Consider the following 22,120-nt stretch of genomic DNA (forward strand, 5'->3'; position numbering starts at 1 on the left):
TCTATTGAGCTGACTGGCGCTTTGTTTCTGGATTGAAAAATGGCAGCCACGTCTCATCCATTGTCATAACCGACGAAAAGAAAGTCCCATTCATGCTGTCGTTGCGCGTCAACATTGCTTGGCAACATGTCACACGGGCAGCCATGTGGTTTTCCGTCAGCATTCGTGGCACCCACCTGGATGACACTTTTCGCATTTTCAGGTTGTCATGCAGGATTGTGTGCACGGAACCCACAGAAATGCCAACTCTGGAGGCGATCTGTTCAACAGTCATTCGGCGATCCCCCAAAACATTTCTCTCCACTTTCTCGATCGTGTCGTCAGACAGGCTTGTGCTAGCCCGAGGTTGTTTCAGTTTGTTGTCACACGATGTTCTGCCTTCATTAAACTGTCGCACCCACGAAAGCACTTTCGACGCATCCATAACTCCGTCACCACATGTCTCCTTCAATTGTCGATGAATTTCAATTGGTTTCACACCACGCAAATTTAGAAAACGAATGATCGCACGCTGTTCAAGTAAGGAAAACGTCGCCATTTTAAGTACTTAAAACAGTTCTCATTCTTGCCGCTGGCGGTAAAATTCCATCTGCCGTATGGTGCTGCCATCTCTGGGACGTATTAACAATGAACGCGGCCTCATGTTAAAACAATGCGCATGTTTCTATCTCTTTCCAGTCTAAAGAAAAAAAATCGGAGGCCTTAGAACTTGAATGGACCTCGTATTGGCGAAAGAAAATGTTTAAATAAGCCGGCCGAGGTGGTCGAGCGGTTCTAGGCGCTTCAGTCCGGAATCGCGGGATTGCTACGGTCGCAGGTTCGAATCCTGCCTCGGGCATGGATGTCTGTGGCGTACTTAGGTTAGTTAGGTTTAATTAGTTCTAAGTTCTAGGGGACTGATGACCTCAGATGTTAAGTCCCATAGTGCTCAGAGCCATTTGAACCATTTGACAGGTTTCGATGAGGTAGAACTAGTAGAAGATATTCAGTCGTTTTTAACTTTTATCCCAACGGTGCTGTAAGAAAATGTACAACCCAGTGTGATTCAGGTATCATTCTATGGAGACACATTATTTTGAACAGCGCTATGCATGCCCAAGTGTGTATAAAGAGGATTAATTTAAAAAAAAAACGATATCTGCTTCTTGAGCACACTAAAACTGAACAACATCAAAAGGAAAAACTTGAACCAGCATTTTTAACGGAATAGACTTTACATAAAAAATTGTTATTTGTAATGTACTATTATAACAAACTGAACTCAGTAATGAAGTAGACTGTGGTGTTAAATATGAATGTAGTAAGAACAGACAGACACGAAACTAACAATATTCACAAATAACGTGCTACAAGTAAATAGGTGCTTCATATAGTGTCCCTGGAAATAAAAATGTTTAAAATTAACACCATGCCAATATCAGTGTTATTGTATGGAAGTCAGTTACAAATAAGTAACAAGGTAATACAATCTGGGCAGCAGGAATGAGTTTTCCGAGAGGCGTTGATTGATATACCACATAATCAGGAATGTTGACATTAGGAATGACTTTCGAATCTGCAGATTATACAGATTAGGTAGACCGTCATATAATGAGATTTCCAAGAACGATGTAATTCATTAATGGTTTACTACATATTTCATTTATGTGTAGGTACAAATGTTAGTGTACAGATAATAGACGGTCCTGTCACATTACGCCACCGTACAGTAACCACTCACGGACGGCAGATGCCAGTACTAACAGTGGAGGGCATATAAAGCTAGTCGCGGAAATGTGCAGGCAGTCGTTGTCGTTATGAGAGAATGGAGCAGTTTTTCTGACGCCCAAAAGTGAATGATCATTGGCTTCTGAAAGGGCTAACGTTGTAAACAGTTCACGTGCCACCGTGATTAAAGTACAGCGACCAGGGTTACGTATGTGTACGGGCGAATAGCCGTGCAGGGAATTTCACTGCGTGTGGGCCTCTATAGCAGGTGCCCGGTTCATGCATGCATGCCGTCTGTTGTTCATCGCCGACGGTGGCTGGAATTTGCACGCCAATACTGCAGTTGAATAGTGACAAGCGTTCTGGAAGGCACACTGGATCAACACAAGTATACATCTATCCTTGAGAACCAAGCAGTTAGTTTACCGTACCCACCTGGGCACCATATTCCCCGGATCTAAATCAAATCCAGAATCTCTGGAACCACCTGGATCGGGCTGTTAGCGCCACGGATACTCTGCCGACAAACCTGGCGCAGTTGGCCAAGGCACTGGTAGTCGATATGGCTACACATTACGTCAGTACCTTCCAGAATACCTTAGACACTCTTCCTGATCATTTGCTTTCGGATCAAGGGTGGAAGAAATTCCGAAGCGGCCAAGTTTGTAAGCTGCTCCCGTGTATGGATCTGTCTTTGTGGACCATACCCACACCTATGTTCAGTGTGTTTTTTCTCCGCTCGATAGTATCTACCAGCAAGACCGTGGCAGTCAGACAGATCGCAGTGTACGGGCTTGGTTCGTAGAGCACCAGAATGGGATTACCGTACACGCCTGGCTACGAAACGCCCCAGACTTAAACACAATCGAGAATCTGTGGGACTTCCTCGATCGGGGTGTTCGCGCTATGGATCTTCAACGAAGAAACCTAGCGCCCTTTGAGACGGCACTGGAGTCAGCATGGCCCCGATTAACTGTCGGTACCTTCCAGACCCCCGCTAACGCTATTCCTGCCCGTCTCGGAACCCCTGCTGATAAAGGTGGTTTGGCAGATGGTCAGTGTAATAGTGTTATATTTTTTTTGTAAAATCTGATTTCTGCACATCTTCAGCGCAGTAATGAGTCCAATGTAAGTAAGTGTTGTAAACTGCTATCTGTTTGATGGTCCCCGGTTACAATAGTCTAAAAATCGTGTTATGCACTTTGTTGTGATCTTCAGTCGTGACACTGATTTGATGCAGCTCTCCATGCTACTCTATCCTGTGCAAGCTGCTTCATCTCCCAGTACGTACTGCAGCCTACATCCTCCTGAATCTCCTTAGTGTATTCCTCTCTTGGTCTCCCTCTACGATTTTTACCCTCTGCTTTGGCCTCCAATACTAAATTGGTGATTCCTTGATGCCTCAGAACATGTCCTACCAACCGATCCCGTCTTCTAGTCAAGTTGTGCCGCAATTCTATTCAATACCTCCTCATTAGTTATGTGATCTACCCATCTAATCTTCAGCATTCTTCTATAGTACCACATTTCGAAAGCTTCCATTCTTGTCCAAACTATTTATCGTCCATGTTTCACTTCCATACATGGCTACACACCATACAAATACTTTCAGAAACGACTTCCTCACACTTAAATCTATAATCGATGTTAACAAATTTCTCTTCTTCACAAATGCTTTCCTTGCCATTGCCAGTCTACATTTTACATCCTCTCTACTTCGACCATCATCAGTTATTTTGCTCCCCAAATAGCAAAACTCCTTTACTACTTTAAGTGTCTCATTTCCTAATCTAATTCCCTCATCATCGCCCGACTTAATTCGACTGCATTCCATTATCTTCGTTTTGCTTTTGTTGATGTTCATCTTATATCCTCCTTTCAAGATACTGTCCATTCCCTTCAACAGCTCTTCCACGTCCTTTGATGTCTCTGACGGAATTATAATCTCATCGGCGAACCTTAAAGTTTTTATTTTTCCTCCATGGCTTTTAATGCCTAGTCCGAATTTTTCTTTTTTTCCCTTTACTGCTTGCTCAATATACAGATTGAATAACATCAGGAAGAGGCTACAACGATGACTCACTCCCTTCCCAACCACTGCTTCCCTTCATGTCCCTCGACTCTTATACCTGCCATCTGGTTTGTGTACAAATTGTAAATAGCCTTTCGCTCCCTGTATTTTGCCCTTGCCACCTTCAGAATTTGAAAGAGAGTATTCCAGTCAACATTGTCAAAAGCTTTCTCTAAGTCTACAAATGCTGGAAACGTAGGTTTGCCTTCTCTTAATCTATTTTCTAAGATAAGCCGTAGGGTCAATATTGCTTCACGTGTTCCAATATTGCTACGGAATCCAAACTGATCTTCCCCGAGGTTGGCTTCTACCAGTTTTTCTATTCGTCAGTAATGAATTCGCGTTAGTATTTTGCAGCCGTGACTGATAGTTCTGTAATTTAACATCTGACAACACCTGCTTTCTTTGGGATTGGACTTTTTATATCCTTCTTGAAGTCTGAGGGTATTTCGCTTGTCTCATACATTTTGCATGTTTGTGGTAAATTTGGTATTGTTTTTAAATAAAAATTAGTTTTGGATTTTTTATTCTGCATGCAAGGGGGCATTTAAGATTTGTGGAAGGAGCATCAGCATGTCTCTCTTTGGGTGTAAATAGGTACTACGTATTTTTGATTTTATGACTTTTTCATTCGTGAGAATCTCCTCACAAAAAGCATACTTAATTTAATGTACACTGATGAGCTAAAACATTATGATAGTATTGCGGGCACGTGACGCAGCAAGGAAAGAAGGTAAGAGGAATAGAGACCAATGGGCAGTCATTATAGCGAAGGCATGGGCCCAAATGCGGAAATACACTGATGTAGGCGGTTTCGGAAAAAGGACACATTGTTGTGACGTTGCGTCTGGAAATGAGAATCTCTGAAACGATGAAGCTGGCCGCCGGTTGGCGTACTTCCGTCGTGAGCACCTATGGAAAGTGGTTGAAGTATGGTGAAATAACGGGTAGGTCTGTGATATTGGTCGAGCGCGTCTCATCCCTCACTGTGTATCCTGTCAGGATAGGCAGCGATCTGTGGCAGATCTGACGACAGACTACAACGTTGGTACAGGTACAAGTGTTTCGGCGCACACCATTCAAAGACCACTGTTGAAAAAGGAGCTCCAAATCACACGACCCCTAAGTGTTCCTTTGTTAACCCAACGACATCGTCAGTTGCGATGGCAGTGCGCACAGCATCACTTAATTTTCACCGTGGATCAACAGAAACGTGTCGACTGCCGAATGAATCGCATTTCTTGTTATACCAGGTCAATGGTTGGGTCCTTACATGCCGTCATCCAGGCGAATGGCTGCACGAAACATGCACCGCGCCACATATTCAGCCCGGTAAGGGCAGAATTACGCTATAGGGTACACTGAGTTGAGCTTCCATGTGATCTGTGGTGGTAATCGAAGTTACCATGACATCGGTGAACTACGTGAACATTGTTGCCGACCACCTGCAGCGATGTATGCTATCACCTCTCAAAGCATATACCTTTCCTCCTGACCTCTAAGGCGCAGCAGTCATGGACTGTGCGGCTGGTCCCGGCGGAGGTTCGAGTCCTCCCTCGGGCATGGGTGTGTGTGTTTATCCTTAGGATTATTTAGGTTAAGTAGTGTGTAAGCTTAGGGACTGATGACCTTAGCAGTTAAGTCCCATAAGATTTCACACACATTTGAACATTTTGATGTATGCTTAAAGTTCCCCCTACAGAGATGACATCTTCCAGTAGATTAACTATTCGTGTTGCAAGGTAAGAATCGTGCTGCAGTGGTTTGAGGGGCATTATAGTGCATTCACACTGATGTCTTTGCCATCAAATGTGTCATATCTGTACACTTTGGAACACATATCGGACATCAGCTGCATGCCAATAACCACCATCCCGTAATTTGCGGGAACTGTTTTATCTGTACGTAGACATCTGTTACCACATACTTCTGGACCCTGTCAAGAACTTGTACAATCCATGCCAAGCAGAATCTCTCTCGTACTCTGTTTAAAAGGTGGAACAACACGCTATTTAACAGGAGATCATAATGTTTTCGCTCATTGGTGTAATACAGTAAATCCTGTATATTCACTCATGAATGTAGTATGTGGATTCGGAAAAGTAATCACTATTAATGATTTAGTGAACGCCCAATTTCTCATCTTATTAAGTTACATTCCATCAGTCGTATGTCATGGCTCCTACAAAGAGGTGTCTCTGGGCGACAGAAAAAAGTCAAGAATTTACACTTTGTTTACGTGCAATGTAATGAAATGGCTTATGAAATACGATGGTATTTGCAATGCTAAATTATAATATAACCTAACATTAAATTTAAGAGTTTCTGTGAAGAAACTCTTCAATAGAACACTAGTAGCCCAACAAAAAATTATTCAGCTCGCTCTTAAATGGCATCAAGTAATCCACATGGCATTTAAGATGCTATGGTCAATATCTGAATATATGTGCATAATTGTACGAGCCATTTATGTGTTAACCAAAGATCGTTATTTATTGACAGAACATTCAGAGTCTACTAAAGATACTGCTTACACCACCCTTGTCCACTTTCTTGTGGAGTACTGCTGTGCGCTCGTTTTATATTATTGTGAAATAGGGGACCGGTAAGGTCGGATGTGATAAAAGAATTTGGGTGATCTCTCAATGCGGCAGGGTCTTCTCATGATATTTCAATCACCAACTTTCTCCTCAAAGTATGAAAATATTTTGTTGGCGTCAGCCTACAATGATTATCATAACAAAACAAGAGAAATCAGACCCCGCCCACCTACAATGAACAGAGTTCGTACTGAACAGTTTAACTTTTCGTTTTTACTACGCGTTGCTCGTGTGTTGAACGATAGAGAACTAGTTTGAAGATGGTTCGATGAACTCTCTGCCAGGCAGTTAACTGAATTGCAGAACAATCATGTTGACGTAGATTTTGTGTTAGGCCCGTGAAGTCTTTCAAGAAATTTCTGCTGGTGGTAGCTAACGAACTGAAGTAAATATTTTTGTCGTTAAGCTGTTGTCAAAATTTTGAAGACGTCTGTGCAGAATGTGTCAGAACTAGCATTATACATACCATAATTATTGCAGCACGCTTCTGTAATCTGGAAGAATACAAAATAAGAGAAACTACGATAGTCTCATTTTTCTCGAGTATTTCTCCAGTGCCCCTGGCATTCGTGTAAATAAATTATATGTGTACCGAGATTTCAACGTAATACGCTCTAAGACAGGCAGAGTGTCTCCGGCAAAGCAACTTTGGAAGAGCAGTCAGCGAAGGCTTAGCGGAGACCTGTAAGTGGTTCTGTTCTGGTCCTGCCATTGCGGATTCGTTCGTCTTATCCCGTCACGAGTCGAGAAGCGGAGAGTGCAAGGGCGGAATGGCAAAGGGCGGGGGATAAGCAAACAGACACGTGTCCCTCGCCGCTCTAGAAGCCTCCACTCTTCGTGAAAGCTCCCCGCTGCCTTCCAGGACCCGTTTCGGTTAGCGTCAGCGGTATGGCGACGATAGTATACAGAAGTTGTAAACCGTGGCACAATCAATAACATTCTTCCACTATACTGTAGTTTGTGAAACTTCCACCACCACGAAGGAATATTCAGAAAGGAATAAAATTCGGTCAACATAAAACCTATAAGGACGGGGTTGAAAAGTTCTCGATCTGGCAATGAAAAGACTTTCTAGATAAAAATTATCGTATATTTTTTGTGTAGTCCCTTTTAAGCCCAGGTGCTTTGCGCAATGTTCTTATAGTGAGTAGCGCTTTTTTCAGAAAGGCCTGTCTGCGATGGATTACTTCTTGATTCAGCTCAAAAGGCTTTTCAGCCATGAAATTCTTTGTATGTCGCCATACGAGACCATCGTGCGGCGTCAAGTATGCTGGAAAGAATGTACCTACAGCTCGATTAGAAATCCTATAGCTTTGTACCGACAACTCGACTACAAACCCGTAGTTTTGTGGAAAGCTACAATGCCCTAGAGAAAGATCACTTTTTTAGAAAAGAAAAAACCAAGGGCTTTTGTTAAATAGTCGACAAGAGGAAGCTCATTTTTGTTCCATAACTACCGGTCACATCCTTTCCATCAGGTGACGTCACCTTCATATATTTTAATGCACGACCACTGGCTTGAACCGCTCCGGTCGCAGGTTCGAATCCTGCCTCGGGCGTGGATGTGTGTGATGTTCTTAGGTTAGTTAGGTTTAATTAGTTCTAAGTTCTAGGCGACTGATGACCTCAGAAGTTAAGTCGCATAGTGCTCAGAGCCATTTGAACCATTTGAACTGGCTTGAACTCTCAACTTTGGTTGATGTCTCGCTTCTGGCTTGATGTGGTTCACTCACGCCTCATGAGTACCATGTCAGCTCTTGCTAACGAAACCACTGTCATATTGGGTATCGAATGACACTTGTGAATGGGTTGATGATATCCTGATAGGGAAGACGAATCATATTATCTTGCATGGGAAGTTATCGACAAAAGTAAAAATAACTTCAGGCGTACTCTAGTGAAATGTCTTGGGAGTGTTGTGCTTCATGGTAATATTAATGACCTTGAACATTAAATAGTAACCTCAGATATTTGGTAGAGGATACAATAATCTAGAACGAAGTAAAGTGTGAAAAAAGTCGCGCAAATATTCCTTCACATCTTGATGATATTTCAGAGTGTTGCAAAGTTGGTAACTTGCATTAGATGTTGAGAAAAATAAAATTCTGCCCTCCATAAAATTAAAAACGCCTCGTTTCTTCTGACTACAATACCAGTGAATCACAATTACAATTGACCAACCCCTACAAATACTGGATGGAACAATTTGTAGGGGTCACATATGCACAGTTGTAAGTAAAACTGATAGTAGACTTCGGATAAATGGTAGGATTTTGTATTCATTAAAGGAAATTGATTGTTGAATACTCATGGGACCCGTCCCAGAGTATTGCTCAAGTACATGGAGCCCATACTAAATAGAAATAAGCGATGATATTGAACCTGCTAAGCGTTCGCGACTCTGACAGGAAAAGGGGTAAGTGACGTACACAACGCACACCGTGAAGTAGCTTGGGGGCTGAACACGTAGCAGTAGAAGTATAAGCAAGTATGTTAGAATTAAAAAAAAAGTTTAGTCCGGCTCTACTGGAAAATAATTCTAAATTCGAATAGCTCAAGTCGAACTGCTCATGATGTGCAGACTAGTCGTAACTAGAAACAATCTGAAAGTGATAGAGGGAGAGATAGAAGTATCCTTACTGTACCAAATCGACTTCAAGAGACTGAATGTAATTTCCGAAGTGATAAACTTGTGTCCAGTATGAGGTAGTTGCAGTAAAACACTTCAATTTGTACCAGAAGGACTTTTCCTTCACTCACGGGCCATCCTCATTCATCTACGTTTTCATTAGTCATGTATCGTATCGCATAAATGCCCTTCATTCCATTTTTATGCAGTACAATCGTAGGACGGAAAACTAGAATTTAACGTCTCAACGGCGACGGAGTCATCAGAAATTAATAGTAAGCTCGATTTTCCCTACAAGTTTGGGCAAGAAAATTGACCGTGCCATACCATCCTGGTATTCGCCTTCACCCATTTAGGGAAACCATAGAACACTAAAATCTGACCCACCGGGCGTGGATTTGAAACTTTTATGTCGAATGTGAACGCTTACAATCTTTTTGGGCGCCCTAAACCAACAACATCCTCCAAAATGCGAGCCTGGGCTTTTATCCACTGGACCGGCTCTTTTGGTGGTCCTATCATGTGCTTCGGATATGAAGTTTTTGCTGGCGATTTTATGCTGGACCTTTGTAGGAACTGATACAGCTGATTTGTGAGGTAGGAAGCGAAACGATTCTTTGCTTGTTACCAATACTCTTATATTGTCTGTGAGAAACCTCAGATCACACTGGGCAGCGAATTACAGCTGAAACGATAAGACACAAAGCTCACAGACGCACTAGGCTCATGATTTACTGAGGAGATCATTGTTCGATTCGTTTTTCCTCTGTTCTAGTCCACTGTCGAACTTTGAAAGATATCAGTTCTTGTTCTATACGTTAATTACTATTGCCTTCGGTCCCGGAGGAGGTTCGAATCCTCCCTCGGGCATGTGTGTGCGTGTTTGTCCTTAGGATAATTTAGGTTAAGTAGTGTGTAAGCTTAGGGACTGATGACCTTAGCAGTTAAGTCCCATAAGCTTTCACACACACACACACACACACACACACATACACACTATTGCCTTCAGTGAGATTTTCGTTCTCTTTGACGTCTTGGAACTACGATCCAATACATGAAGTACGCTGATATCGTAATATTAACATGTCTTTTATTTATTATTTTAAGAAAGGGAGATTGATTAATACCAGTTTTTCGTATTATTTATGAACGGGCAAACGGAGACGGCAACCCGATTTCCTCTGTAATTGGCTCGGCGGCACGCCTCCAGTCGGAAGGTGAAACATCTGTTGTTCTCTGCAGCGCCAGTTCGGTGTCGATAACGATGCTCCGCTGCGATAAATAGCGGGAGGAAGCGGTTTGTCTTGCAGGCGGCGACTGCATCGGAAAAGACCTTCAATATCATATGCAACAGCATGTAGAGGAAAATCTGAATAAGACAACACTTAAAACAGTGTTATTTCATGGTTACCGAGTGCCTGCGAGGAACTCACTAACTTTGACTAGCGTACTGCTCCAGTCTCTATTTACCTCTCCTTACCAGTAGCAATTTTTGGTGTATTCTGTGGCAGAAACAACCGAAGACCGCAGTAGATATTCTGGTCGTTACAGTACTCTTGTACATCCACGAGCTGTCAATTACAATAAGACCAACATTCATTTTTGTCTATGAATTTTTCTCAAATTTCAGCAGAATGCGGCATAGGCACTTTTGATCATGGCATTATGTAAAAATAATACTGTGCGGAAAGGCTGTCGGGCGATGATGGTAATCATGACAATGTTTTATTATAAAAGCAACCGAATGCAGCAATAGTTGTCACTGTATGTGGGAAGAATATATTATGTAAAAACAGACTGAGCTACGAAAAGAACTGTAATTCTCCCTTCTCTTATTATTATCATCATATCTTTATAAATAATGATGTTACTCAGTCTTGGACACCGGGGGATGGCGACTCCGTGCTTACTACACTGGACTCACATTAGATAGGTCGACGGTTCAAATCTCCGTCGGGCCATCCAGATTCAGATTTTTCGCGATTTCGCGCCAGGCATATGCTGGGATGATTCCCTTAGAATGCCACTGCCGGTTTCCCTTTCCAATCCTTCCGCAATCCGAGCTTGTGTTCCATCCGTCAAGGCCGTAGTGTCGACCTTCCTTTCTTCTCCCTCAATTTTGGGTAATACTTGTGACCTTATTTATTTTGCTAAACGTTGGCACTGGTTTAATATTTTTTCTTGACAATCTTTTTTTAGTTTTCCACAGAGAAATGATTGCCGTTTCTTACGTTTCTTAGTGCTTCATGTAGTATCAGTTTAAAGAAACGGTGGTAACTATGATGAAGTACAAATAGCATGAACCATTGCTATTAACGCAATTTTGGACTTCAGTAGTATGTTATTTAATCTCGACTTAAAAATATTTATTATTTCTGATTTTTTTGTATCTTTTCACTATTGCGTTTTACTCTGAAAAGAATTAAGTAGTGACAGCTTAAGAGACTCAAATGTAGATGCGCATTGGTTAAATCTTCCACTGGACAGTGTACATTGCATAAACTGCGGAAGCGATACTGACCACGTTCCTCTGCATAGATCACAGAAGCGCAAAATATACTGGTGTAGGTATGCGTATTCAAGGCAGAATACGACGGTGGTCAGCAACGCCTATATAAAGCAAGTGTGTGGCGTAGTTGTTAGATCGGTTACTGCTGCTACAATGGTAGGTTATCAAGACTTAAGTGAATTTGAACGTGGTGTTATAGGCGGCGCACGAGCGATGGGACACAGCACTGCGAGGTAGCGATGAAGTGGGGATTTTCTCATACGACCATTTCACGGGTGTACCGTGAATATCAGTAATCCGGTAAAACATCAGATCTCTGACATCGCTGCGCCCGGAAAAAGATCCTGCAAGAACGGGACCAACGACGACTGAAGAGTATCGTTCAATGTGACAGAAATGCAACCCTTCCCCAAATTGCTGCAGATTTCAATGATGCGCCATCAGTAAGTGTCAGCGTGCGAAACATTCAACGAAACAGGTGATTGCACGACACAAAGCTTTACGCCTCGCCTGGGCCCGTCAACACCGAATTTGGACTGTTGATAACTGAAAACATGTTGCGTGGTCGGACGAGTCTCGTTTCAAATTGATGGACGTGTACGGGTATGGACACAACCTCATGATTCCATGGACTCTGCATGTCAGCAGGGGACTGTTCAAGCTAGTGGAGACTCTGTAATGGTGCGCAACGTGTGCAGCTGGAGTGCCATGGGATCTCTGATACGTCTAGGTATGACTCTGACTGGCGACATGCATGTAAGCATCCTGTTTGATCATCTGCATCCATTCATGTCCATAGTGCATTCCGACAATTCCGGCTGGACAATACAACAAAAATGGTTCACATGGCTCTGAGCACTATGCGACTTAACTTCTGAGGTCATCAGTCGCCTAGAACTTAGAACTAATTAAACCTAACTAACCTAAGGACATCACACACATCCATTCCCAAGGCAGGATTCGAACAATACGACGCCCCACACGTCCAGAACTGCTACAGAGTAGCTCCAGGAACACTCTTCTGAGTTTAAACACTTCCTCTGGCTACCAAACTCCCCAGACATGAACATTATTTAGCATATGTGGGATGCCTTGCAACGTGCTGTTCAGAAGAGCTCTACATCTTTCATACTCTTACGGATTTATAGAAGCCCTGCAGGATTCATGGTGTCATTTCCCTTCAGCACTACTTCAGACATTTGTCGAGTCCATGCTACGTCGTGTTGCGGCACTTCTGCGTGCTGTCGGGGGTCTACACGATATTAGGCAGGTGTACCAGTTTCTTCGGCTCTTTAGTGTATTTTCTCGTGTTATTTCTGCTATCCTGTATCCTAACTTGTATCGGACTACGAAAGAAGTTATGGTTTCTTACATTTCCGAAGGATGTGTGACAGAATGATTCAACGACCTATACCACACGAATCGCCACATAGTAAGTAGAACAACTGACGCTTTTTGGCAACATAGTAAGATTAGTAATTTTGTGGAGTGTGAACAACGTAGCCTACTTAGTGGAACAGAGCCCTGATAATCTACACAAGAAATGGCAGACATGCTATTCCACTGTGGCTTAATCAACGGTTTTAATCAACAGCACGTGTCGTGTGTGCCAGTCTCAACCTCCACGGCGCATCCCTGGTCCAATGACTTGGAGGGTGGCACAAGCGATCGCAGTAGACCTCGTACAGTTTTCAGATACGGGAAAGTGAATGTTGCGACAAAGGCCAGATGGCCTTAAAAAAAAGAGTACGAGGAACTGAAAATGCTGCAAGACACAAACTACGCTCTTGCACTGTCAATGATGCACCATCACAGCGTGTAAGCTGTCAGGCAACAAGACAACCAGTTCTGTCAATGGAGTATAAGAATCTTTGAAGATCCGTAGCTTACATTTTGCATTTTATTTAAGGGTTTAGTGTGACTTACACAGAGTGGGATAATTAATTCTCACAGTAGCAACAGGAGCAACTCTCCGACAGATCATAAAGAAAGACATAATAATCGCCGGCCGCTGTGGCCGAGCGGTTCTAGGCGCTTCTCAGTTTTAATATATTGCGTTGTTTCCGAGCTAATTAGCATTGAAATTAGCCAATCTGGTCGTTGTGCAGGCAAATTCAAGTGACCCGCCAGAGACAGTGCCACCAAACATGTTCTTCAATTCGTTTCCTGAAACCGAACAAGAGAGCGATACAGAAGCGGGACATTGGATGATAATAAGGATCGAAAGCGAGCCAAAAGCGGAGTAGTTTTGTGCATTATCTTCTACATACCAGAATAACGGACACAAATTCTATCTGGCGGGACACTTGGATTTGCCCCCGCAACAGCCTCATTCGTTAAGTTCGAAGTTAATTAACTCGGAAAAGGCCCAACGTATTGAATTATTTCTGAACATTAACGCTGGGGTAGATGTGGCTAACCGCATCTGGCGGATCTAGTCTTTCTCGCTAATTTTATGTCGCTGGTATAACTTGTCGTTAAGAGGTTCAAATGTCTCTGAGCATTATGGGACTTAACTTCTGACGTCATCAGTCCCCTAGAACTTAGAACTACTTCAATCTAACTAACCTAAGGACATCACACACATCCATGCCCGAGGCAAGATTCGAACCTGCCATCGTAGCGGTCGCGCGGTTCCAGACTGTAGCGCCTAGAACCGCTCGGCCACCCAAGCCCGCCCGTTACAAGGAAACGACCTACTGATCAGTGCAGTGTGTGGCAAGATTAGTGTATTCGTAGACTAATTTCTCATGGAAACATCGTATTTTTCGAATTTATTTCATCACTACAATACCTCTTGATTCAAATCTAGTATCTTTTTCAAAAAAATGCAATGTCGCCGTTGTTTTGAGGAAAGGTTTCAGCACCTCCTTAGTGCTTAAGAAATAATGAAATAATTTATCACACCGTTATCAGTTGCACCGATTACTGTTCCTCTAGAAACGCAATTAGAGACAACTGAACAGCAAAATTCTACTCCAGTAAAGGAGAGATCTCTAAACCAAGACTTTCCTACAGAGTTATCTTGACATACAAGTGCGAGACTTTCCCCGAACTACAAAGAAAAGCAGCAGCGACTATATCTGTCTTTGGGTCAACATCTAGTTTTGAACTATTTTTTCCCGTCATGCACTGAATAAAAATGCGAATCTTGAAGATCCAAATTTCTCAGTCCCACATTAAAGTGCATTCTGCATCTTGTGTGGTAATATTATGACACAAAATATTTTCTCTGCTGCAAAAATAAAAATAATTAAAAATTTAAGTTTTTCAGGGGTACTTTTAGTTTCATTCCAATATTTCATTTCAAGCGCAGCGTATAATTAGATTAATTTTTAAAAAACGTCGCATCACGAAAGAAGGAAATCGGTAGATGCGATGTATTTGTAAAGACAAAAAAGATTACAGTTTCAGAAAAACTGGATGATTTATTCAAAGGAAAGAGCTACAGAAATAGAGCAAGTCAGTATCAGTTGTTCCTCCTCTCACTCTTATGCAAAGAGTTATTCGGCTTCGCATTGATTGACACAGTTGTTGGATATCCTCCTTAGGGATACAATGCCAAATTCTGTCCAATTGGCATTTTAGTTGGTCAAAACCCCGAGATGATTGGCGGGCCCTGGCAATAATGCTCCAAAAATATTCAGTTGGGCAGAGATCCGGCGACCTTGTTGGACAAAGTCTTAGGTACATAAAACTTCGTAAACTGTATGGACACATTCATCCCTGACGTAAATAGAAATCAAATTAACATCACACTAAAATTGTGGAAGGACATTATAAAGCAAACTTCATAATTATAATTTACCAAAGAATAATTGTAAAAAGTAACATACTGGAAATACCGGAACATCTGTATAATACAAGATTAGATTAGTCACTAAATTTCTCAGTTGTTTTGTTTTGACGCTAATATTGCCAGTCATTTTTGTAAAGCAGAATTTATTAGAGGAAGAGCTTAGGGGGAAGAGCTATCTAGAGACTTCATGGTAAGCAATTGTTTGGCAGAGCTCATGGAGAGTCAATAGTAAAACATTGTTTGAAAATATGAAATTCTTCAAATAATCAATATCCTGTAAATGACGGGAGGAGAAGTGAAAAATGTAATAAATAGAAGATGTATATAATCAGAACTGGAATTTTCGTTTTCGCTGTAAGGGAAAGAACACGATTCCATCGATTTACTAACTACTAGCACTTTTTTGATACAAAGATAAAGAGATTTCGATATGAGTACAAGAGTGCATCTAAAAAGGAAAAGTATACATTTTATATCAGCTGTTCACGTCACCTTTTAATTAAATTGGTGTGATTGTATTTAATACATTTGATATTGAAAAGTGGAACGCGGTGGCCAGCGACAACTTGTTTTGGAAGAAGGAAAAGGGGAAGGAGAAGAGTACGCCAGTTGACTCCAGAAATTGTCAAATGTAAAAAAGGTCAAATGTGTGTGAAATCTTATGGAACTTAACTGCTAAGGTCATCAGTCCCTAAGCTTACACACTACTTGACCTAAATTATCCTAAGGACAAACACACACACAAAACACACACACACACACACACACACACACACACACACACACACACATGCACGAGGGAGGACTCGAACCTCCGCCGGGACCAGCCGCACAGTCCATGACTGCAGCGTCTGAGTCCGATCGGTTAATCACGCGTGGCGAAATGTCAAGTGTAAAAACCGCTACGTGTTGGAAGAAGAACTGAAATTCTTCCCTTTCTACCAATGCACGTGTCCAGACCGGAGCAAAAACTGTTTACACAAAATTTTTGAAAAGACAAAAAAAAGCGAGCAACATGTTTGCTACAGTTAATGTCTTTTCTCAATTGCTATGAAAGACACAGCAATTGTACATTTTCTAAAATATTTGTTTCAAGAGTCTCAGCTGGAAATTCTCATAAATGATTACTAGTTTCGGTCAGTTAATAAACATCTTCAGATCTATTTTATCACAAACTTTTTTTCGCTTGAAAGCTGCTCATAAATCGTATTTGAAGATGATCAGTAAGTGGTCGTAACTAGTAATATTTTGTGACACTTTGCTACTGAGACCGTTAAAATAAAAATTTATAAAACATATCAAAACTTTTGTCTGTTTGTAGACACATGTCTGATGCCCAGGTACGCATTGAAATCCCTGTGGCATAGTATCGTAGCACGCTGCTAAAGATGCCAAAGCTAAGAAGCGCAGCTGGTAGATAAAGTGGGGCACCGTATGATGATTCATTTCCTGCTGAGTTGGTGTGTATGATAACAACACATAATCATATGACAAAGTTATTAGGTGGCACAAACGCTTGCTGTGTGGTCAGACAAGTCTGAATGACGAAAACCGAAGTGATGTACCACCTCTCTGCGAAGAACTTGGAATAGCAATAGAAGTACAGGCCTTCGTATTGCAACATGACCTCACCACAGCCGAGGCGACGGCGACAAAAAAAAGAAAATCAGTCATGGACCAATTTTTAACATCTTGCACGGTACACTGAATATCAAATGTCGCCGCACGCTGTTTTTCATGACTGCCTATATCCATTCAAAGAGCCCGCCGAATCGGTGTAGCAGAGAAATTGTTGCAACCGTGTCAGATCATTCTAGATGACATCTGTAGCCGCGTAAGCTATGTTAGGTTTTTTGCTATGACCCTGCAGCAGAAGAAAAAGGCAAGCAGTGCGCAGATGAGGATTCATCACCTTCGTAAAAAGAACAGACAACACTCGTCGGGCGAGCTGGTGCTGTTTTTCGGTACTTGCTCAATGTGGTGCTAACAGGTTATGTTCAAGAGACAAACCATCACAGAAGCATAATATCGAGCTCTCTTGGCAGGCTATCAACACAAAATGTCGCGAGAAGGTGTCGAAGGAGATGTTCCGCTCCACTGAAACACTCCAGTACACTCTCTACAGGACAGTGACACATGATGCTTTCTTATCAGATTTTGTACCTCACTCCTCTCTCACCCCCTCCGTATTCTCCTCACATGACACCCTTTACATATTTCTGTTTATAGGATGAAGAAACCGTGGCGTGGCAAATATTTTCGGAATCACGATGTGATTTTCGAGGTGGATAGTTTTCTGAAAAGCTAAAATGCAGAATTGTAGAAGCAAGGCCTCCGCCAAGTCATACAGCGCCGGCAAAAGTGTGTCACACTGAAAGAAGAATACGTGGAGAGCGAACAGGATCACCTTCAAATCTCATTGAAACAGCTTGATTTTTTCGAGGTGGTGATTAAAACTTTGTGACTACCTCTAACACAGGTACTCCTGCCAGGTAAATAGCACTACATGTCTAGTGCCCTTAAACGGCTATGAGTTGCTGCCGCGTGCGCCTGTGTAGTACTCACCCATGGCGACAGATGTCCCGTTCAGCAGTAGCGGCGACAGCGGCGACGGCAGAGCAAGTGCCGCGGCAGCCCCGCGCGCCTGTAGATATACCCTCCCGCGGTGCGCGCAGCGGCTTGAGGCGACCCTGCGCGCACGCCCGCCAGGCGGCGCGTGGGAGTGTCGGTCGCTGGGCCAGTGTGTACCGGAGGATCAGGCAGGGCTGAGCACACCCGCCGCTGCTATTGAGGCCGCTGTATCGCCAGAGCCGTACCAAACACGGCCGCTTAATTGTAGCCGCGTCGGACCAATCGCAGTCTCATATAGCCGTCATATTTCACTCCTACTTTGAGCGGCACCGCCTGTCCGACGATTATCTACGCACATTTAATGACGGCTCGTTATTAGAATAGTTCTCCTCTGCAAAAAATGTTTCCCTAATGTAAGGCTTTGTGCCACAAACTTTTCAAATAAGCGATGCTCGGCTCGGCAGTCGAGGTCTCTAGCGTACGTTAGTGCAGTGTCATTCAAAGAACATGTAGCCGGTACGTATCCTATTCGTATTTTTCCACTAGCAAAGGAAGAAAGAATCGTATAGGACGTTGGCTAGGAGTCACAGAGGATAGGTTCAGCCACCTAATTGGAAAGGGGTCTCTTCCTCCACGCATAATCTCACCTTTCCTCGCAATATCGATCACTTGCATGTTAAGTATATCTGTTGGGTGTAGGTGACTGTAAGGGTGTGTGTACAGCATGTTGTCACGTTTGTGGTCCATGATGATGAGAGAAAGGAGAGAGTAAAACCCTGTGTCCCCCTATAACCTACTCCCCTCGAATAGCACCAAAAGGACTGCCGAACTTGACGTTTCCATCGGACAGAAGGATCACCATCAACTGAACTTACTTCATGAGACACGGCGGTGTATCTGAGAATTAAAAAAAAAATGGTTCAAATGGCTCTGAGCACTATGGTACTTAACTTCTGAGGTCATCAGTCCCCTAGAACTTAGAAATACTTAAACCTAACTAACCTAAGAACATCACACACATCCATGCCCGAGGCAGATTTCGAACCTGCGGCCGTTGCGATCATGCGGATCCAGATTGTAGCGCCTAGAACCGCTCGGCCACCCCGGCCGGCTGAGAATTTACATCAGGAACCATTCACCACCACCTCTCCGTCCCTTTCTGGCCAGTTATTGAGGGTGAAAATTACTTCGACCACCAAGATTCGCGTCTGCTATCTACGATTCGAGCGCCATCCTTGTCAGCGATCTCGTTTACGTACTCCAATACCACCACTAGCAGTTGTCTGGTAAGGGAATGATAGGGGATTGTATATTATTTTGCAATATCACACAATAGGTCAATGCACAGAGTTCAAACCCAGTCGCTCTAATGTTTCATGGATCGTAACGATTCTTTCGTCTCTCTTCTTTCCTTCGTCACGGTGAAGAGAAAACGGCTCTTTCCCAGTACACTCTCTCATCTGAGTAGCCTACAGAAAACAGTTACACTTTCGATACAATGATATTCAGACTGCGGAAACGAATCATGGCCAATGAGTTCTACGAAATAACCTTTTTGCAGATGCTTTAGCCTCCACTAACTACTCAAAAACGTCACACAACGTAAAAGATGTTATTATGATCCCGAGCCTTCTTAGCATATACAGTATGATCTTTTCCATATACAGTTACGTAAACAGTACAGCAGCATAGGTCTACAAAAAACCACACATGAACTTAATTAACCATTACATTAGCTTTGGAGTAAACGTAGCAGTCCTTTTCGTTTTAACGACGGCGGCGAAGTTACCTGCCAGGAACTCTACCAAAGACATTAGAAAGATCTTATGGAAAGAGAGAAGCGAAATGTCTCTCTTGTTGTTATGGGGGACTGGAACGAGTTGTTGAGTAAAGAAAGCGAGGGAAATCGAGTAAGAAAATCTGGACTGTGCACAAGGAATGATAGAGATGTACCGAATAATCTTTAGTTGTTGGTAAAACTTTAAGGAATACAAAAGGTAGCGATTTTCTAGTTTGAACTGCGAGAGCTGTCAGTTAGATTATTCGGACTATATACTTACACAGAAAAGATAAAAGACCTGACTGATGAATGTCAATGCATATTCAACAGCTGACATTAATTCTGACCACAATATGGTGGTACGGGGAATGCAAGTAAAATTTAAGTAGCTGTTGAGAGGAATCGCTAAAGCAAAATTAAATTTAGGAACTCAAAAAGTGGGAGGCAAGGAACTGGAATTGGAAAACAGGGAGAAGCCAATGAGGAAAAGACTGTAAGTGAGAAATGAATAAAAATGGGAGACGGTCTCAGGGCAGCTGCAAATGGAGTTGTAGGAAAAACGAAGTGTAAAAATATAAGAAAAGAAAAAATAACGAGAAAATGTTAAAAAAGATGAAAGGACAAAGAAAATGGGAGAATGTGCAGAATGGAGAAGGAAAAATCATGTACAGCGATTTGAGTAACGAATTAAGAAGGGAAATGGACATGCAAGAAGAAAAAGATGAAAGCGCAATGAGAAGAAATAGAGAAAACGGAAAAAGAGGCAAACTACGAAATGATGCAAAAATTAGCTGGGATATTTTGAAAGTAAGAAAAGGAGGTTTAATATGGAAACGGAAAGAGAAAATAACAAGAAAAACAAAGAATCATAGTAGGAGTCGAATAGATGGCACGAATTAATGCTATGTCTGTATAAAACGGATCAAAGATGTCTGATGATGAAAAAGGACACGATATTTAGGAAGAAAAGTGCAAAAAAAGTGAAAATAACGAGACACGTTGAATTCTCGAAATGCCAGTAAAAGTGATGAAGAGGCAGAGGGAGGATGTAGAGAGTTAACTATTGTTATAAGATATAAACAGAAGAATGACAGTAATCATACGAGTTGATAAAAAGAAGAATACCAAAGAGTGTGATCATTTCAATTTCTCCTGCAGTGAAAACATTATTGGGAGTGCTGAACTGAAGTTTATATGGAAAACTACATTGGCACATTGCAGAGGAGTAAAACATGCAATTGGACTGCTGAGAAGCGTAGGAGAGAGTATAATGAAGCAAGTTCATGAGTATTTTGAAGAAGAAAGGAGCTGATTTTAAGTAGAGGAGTTCAGTATAAAGTAAGGGTAGGAGAGAGTATAATGAAGCAAGTTCATGAGTATTTTGAAGAAGAAAGGAGCTGATTCTAAGTAGAGGAGTTCAGTATAAAGTAAGGGTTGAAAACGAAATATCTGAGGAACGTATGATCGGAAATGAGGCAAGGCTCCTCCCACTACTTTTTAACATTCACCTAGAGGAAATTACTTGGGAATTCTCGGAAGAAATGGATATTCTGTTGGAGGAAAGAGAATACCATGTGTACTATTTGTGGACAGTATGGTGTTACTAACAGGTAGTGAAACTAATACAAAAAAGTGTTGAAAGATATTAATGAGGTGTATGAAGAATATTGTACGAAGATCAATGAGAAAAACAAAGTTCATGGCGAATGGCATAGGATGTAAAACAGCTACTGTTAAGATATGACAAATGTAAGTTAGACTCATGAGAGTTTTAATGTATGTAGGAAGTATAATAATGGGAGATATAATGTGCCACCTGGAGGTCAAAATTTGAATTACGGCATATAAGGAAGCTATTAACAGAAAGAGGAAATTAGTATGTTGCACGCTAGAGGAAAAGCTCAGCAATGTACTACCCAAGTGTTTTGTCTAGAGTATGATAGTGTGTAGAACTGAAACATGGATACTGAGAAGAGAGGACGAAAAGAGTTTGGAAGCATTTTAGATGTGGATGTAAAGGATTAGCTGGGTGCAGAGAGTGATTCATGAACAGGTGCCAGAGAGAATAGACAAGAAAAGAAGATTATTGAGAGTTATAAGAAAAAGAAACAAGAATGGAAGTGTTAATGTACTGTGACACGACAGTTTGATGGTAAATAAACTGAAGGAATCAGTACGAGGGAGAACTGTGAAGGAAGGAGAAGTTAAAAGACCGTAGAAGACGTGATAAGAAAGTGAGAGCTACATGGCAATAAAGAAAGTGTCAGAAGACAGAAAGGTATGGAGATCAACTGTCTGAAGAGTTTACTTAGGACGGAATACATATTAATAAAAATAAAGACGTTGTGATTCTAGACCGCTCAAGCAAAGTCTATAACTCAGAACCATTAATGGGGACTCTGTCTATGGCTCCCACGTCTCATTCGATATCGTTTCAGGAGTGCTCAATAGGAC

At 42.0% G+C, this 22,120-nt stretch overlaps 1 protein-coding gene across 1 annotated transcript in view; it reads right to left on the reverse strand.

Moving 5' to 3' along the window:
* The window catches only part of LOC126349536 (uncharacterized), a 104,726-nt gene extending 86,802 nt beyond the window's left edge, over positions 1-17,924 (reverse strand). The window contains exon 1 of the mRNA XM_050002482.1: positions 17,881-17,924. Within this exon, the coding sequence (XP_049858439.1) occupies positions 17,881-17,884 (4 nt within the window). The 5' untranslated portion in view covers positions 17,885-17,924. The remainder of the gene's footprint in view (positions 1-17,880) is intronic.
* Between the last annotated feature and the right edge of the window lie 4,196 nt (positions 17,925-22,120).

This window comes from Schistocerca gregaria, chromosome 1 (assembly GCF_023897955.1).
Source record: "Schistocerca gregaria isolate iqSchGreg1 chromosome 1, iqSchGreg1.2, whole genome shotgun sequence".
Taxonomy (NCBI): domain Eukaryota; kingdom Metazoa; phylum Arthropoda; class Insecta; order Orthoptera; family Acrididae; genus Schistocerca; species Schistocerca gregaria.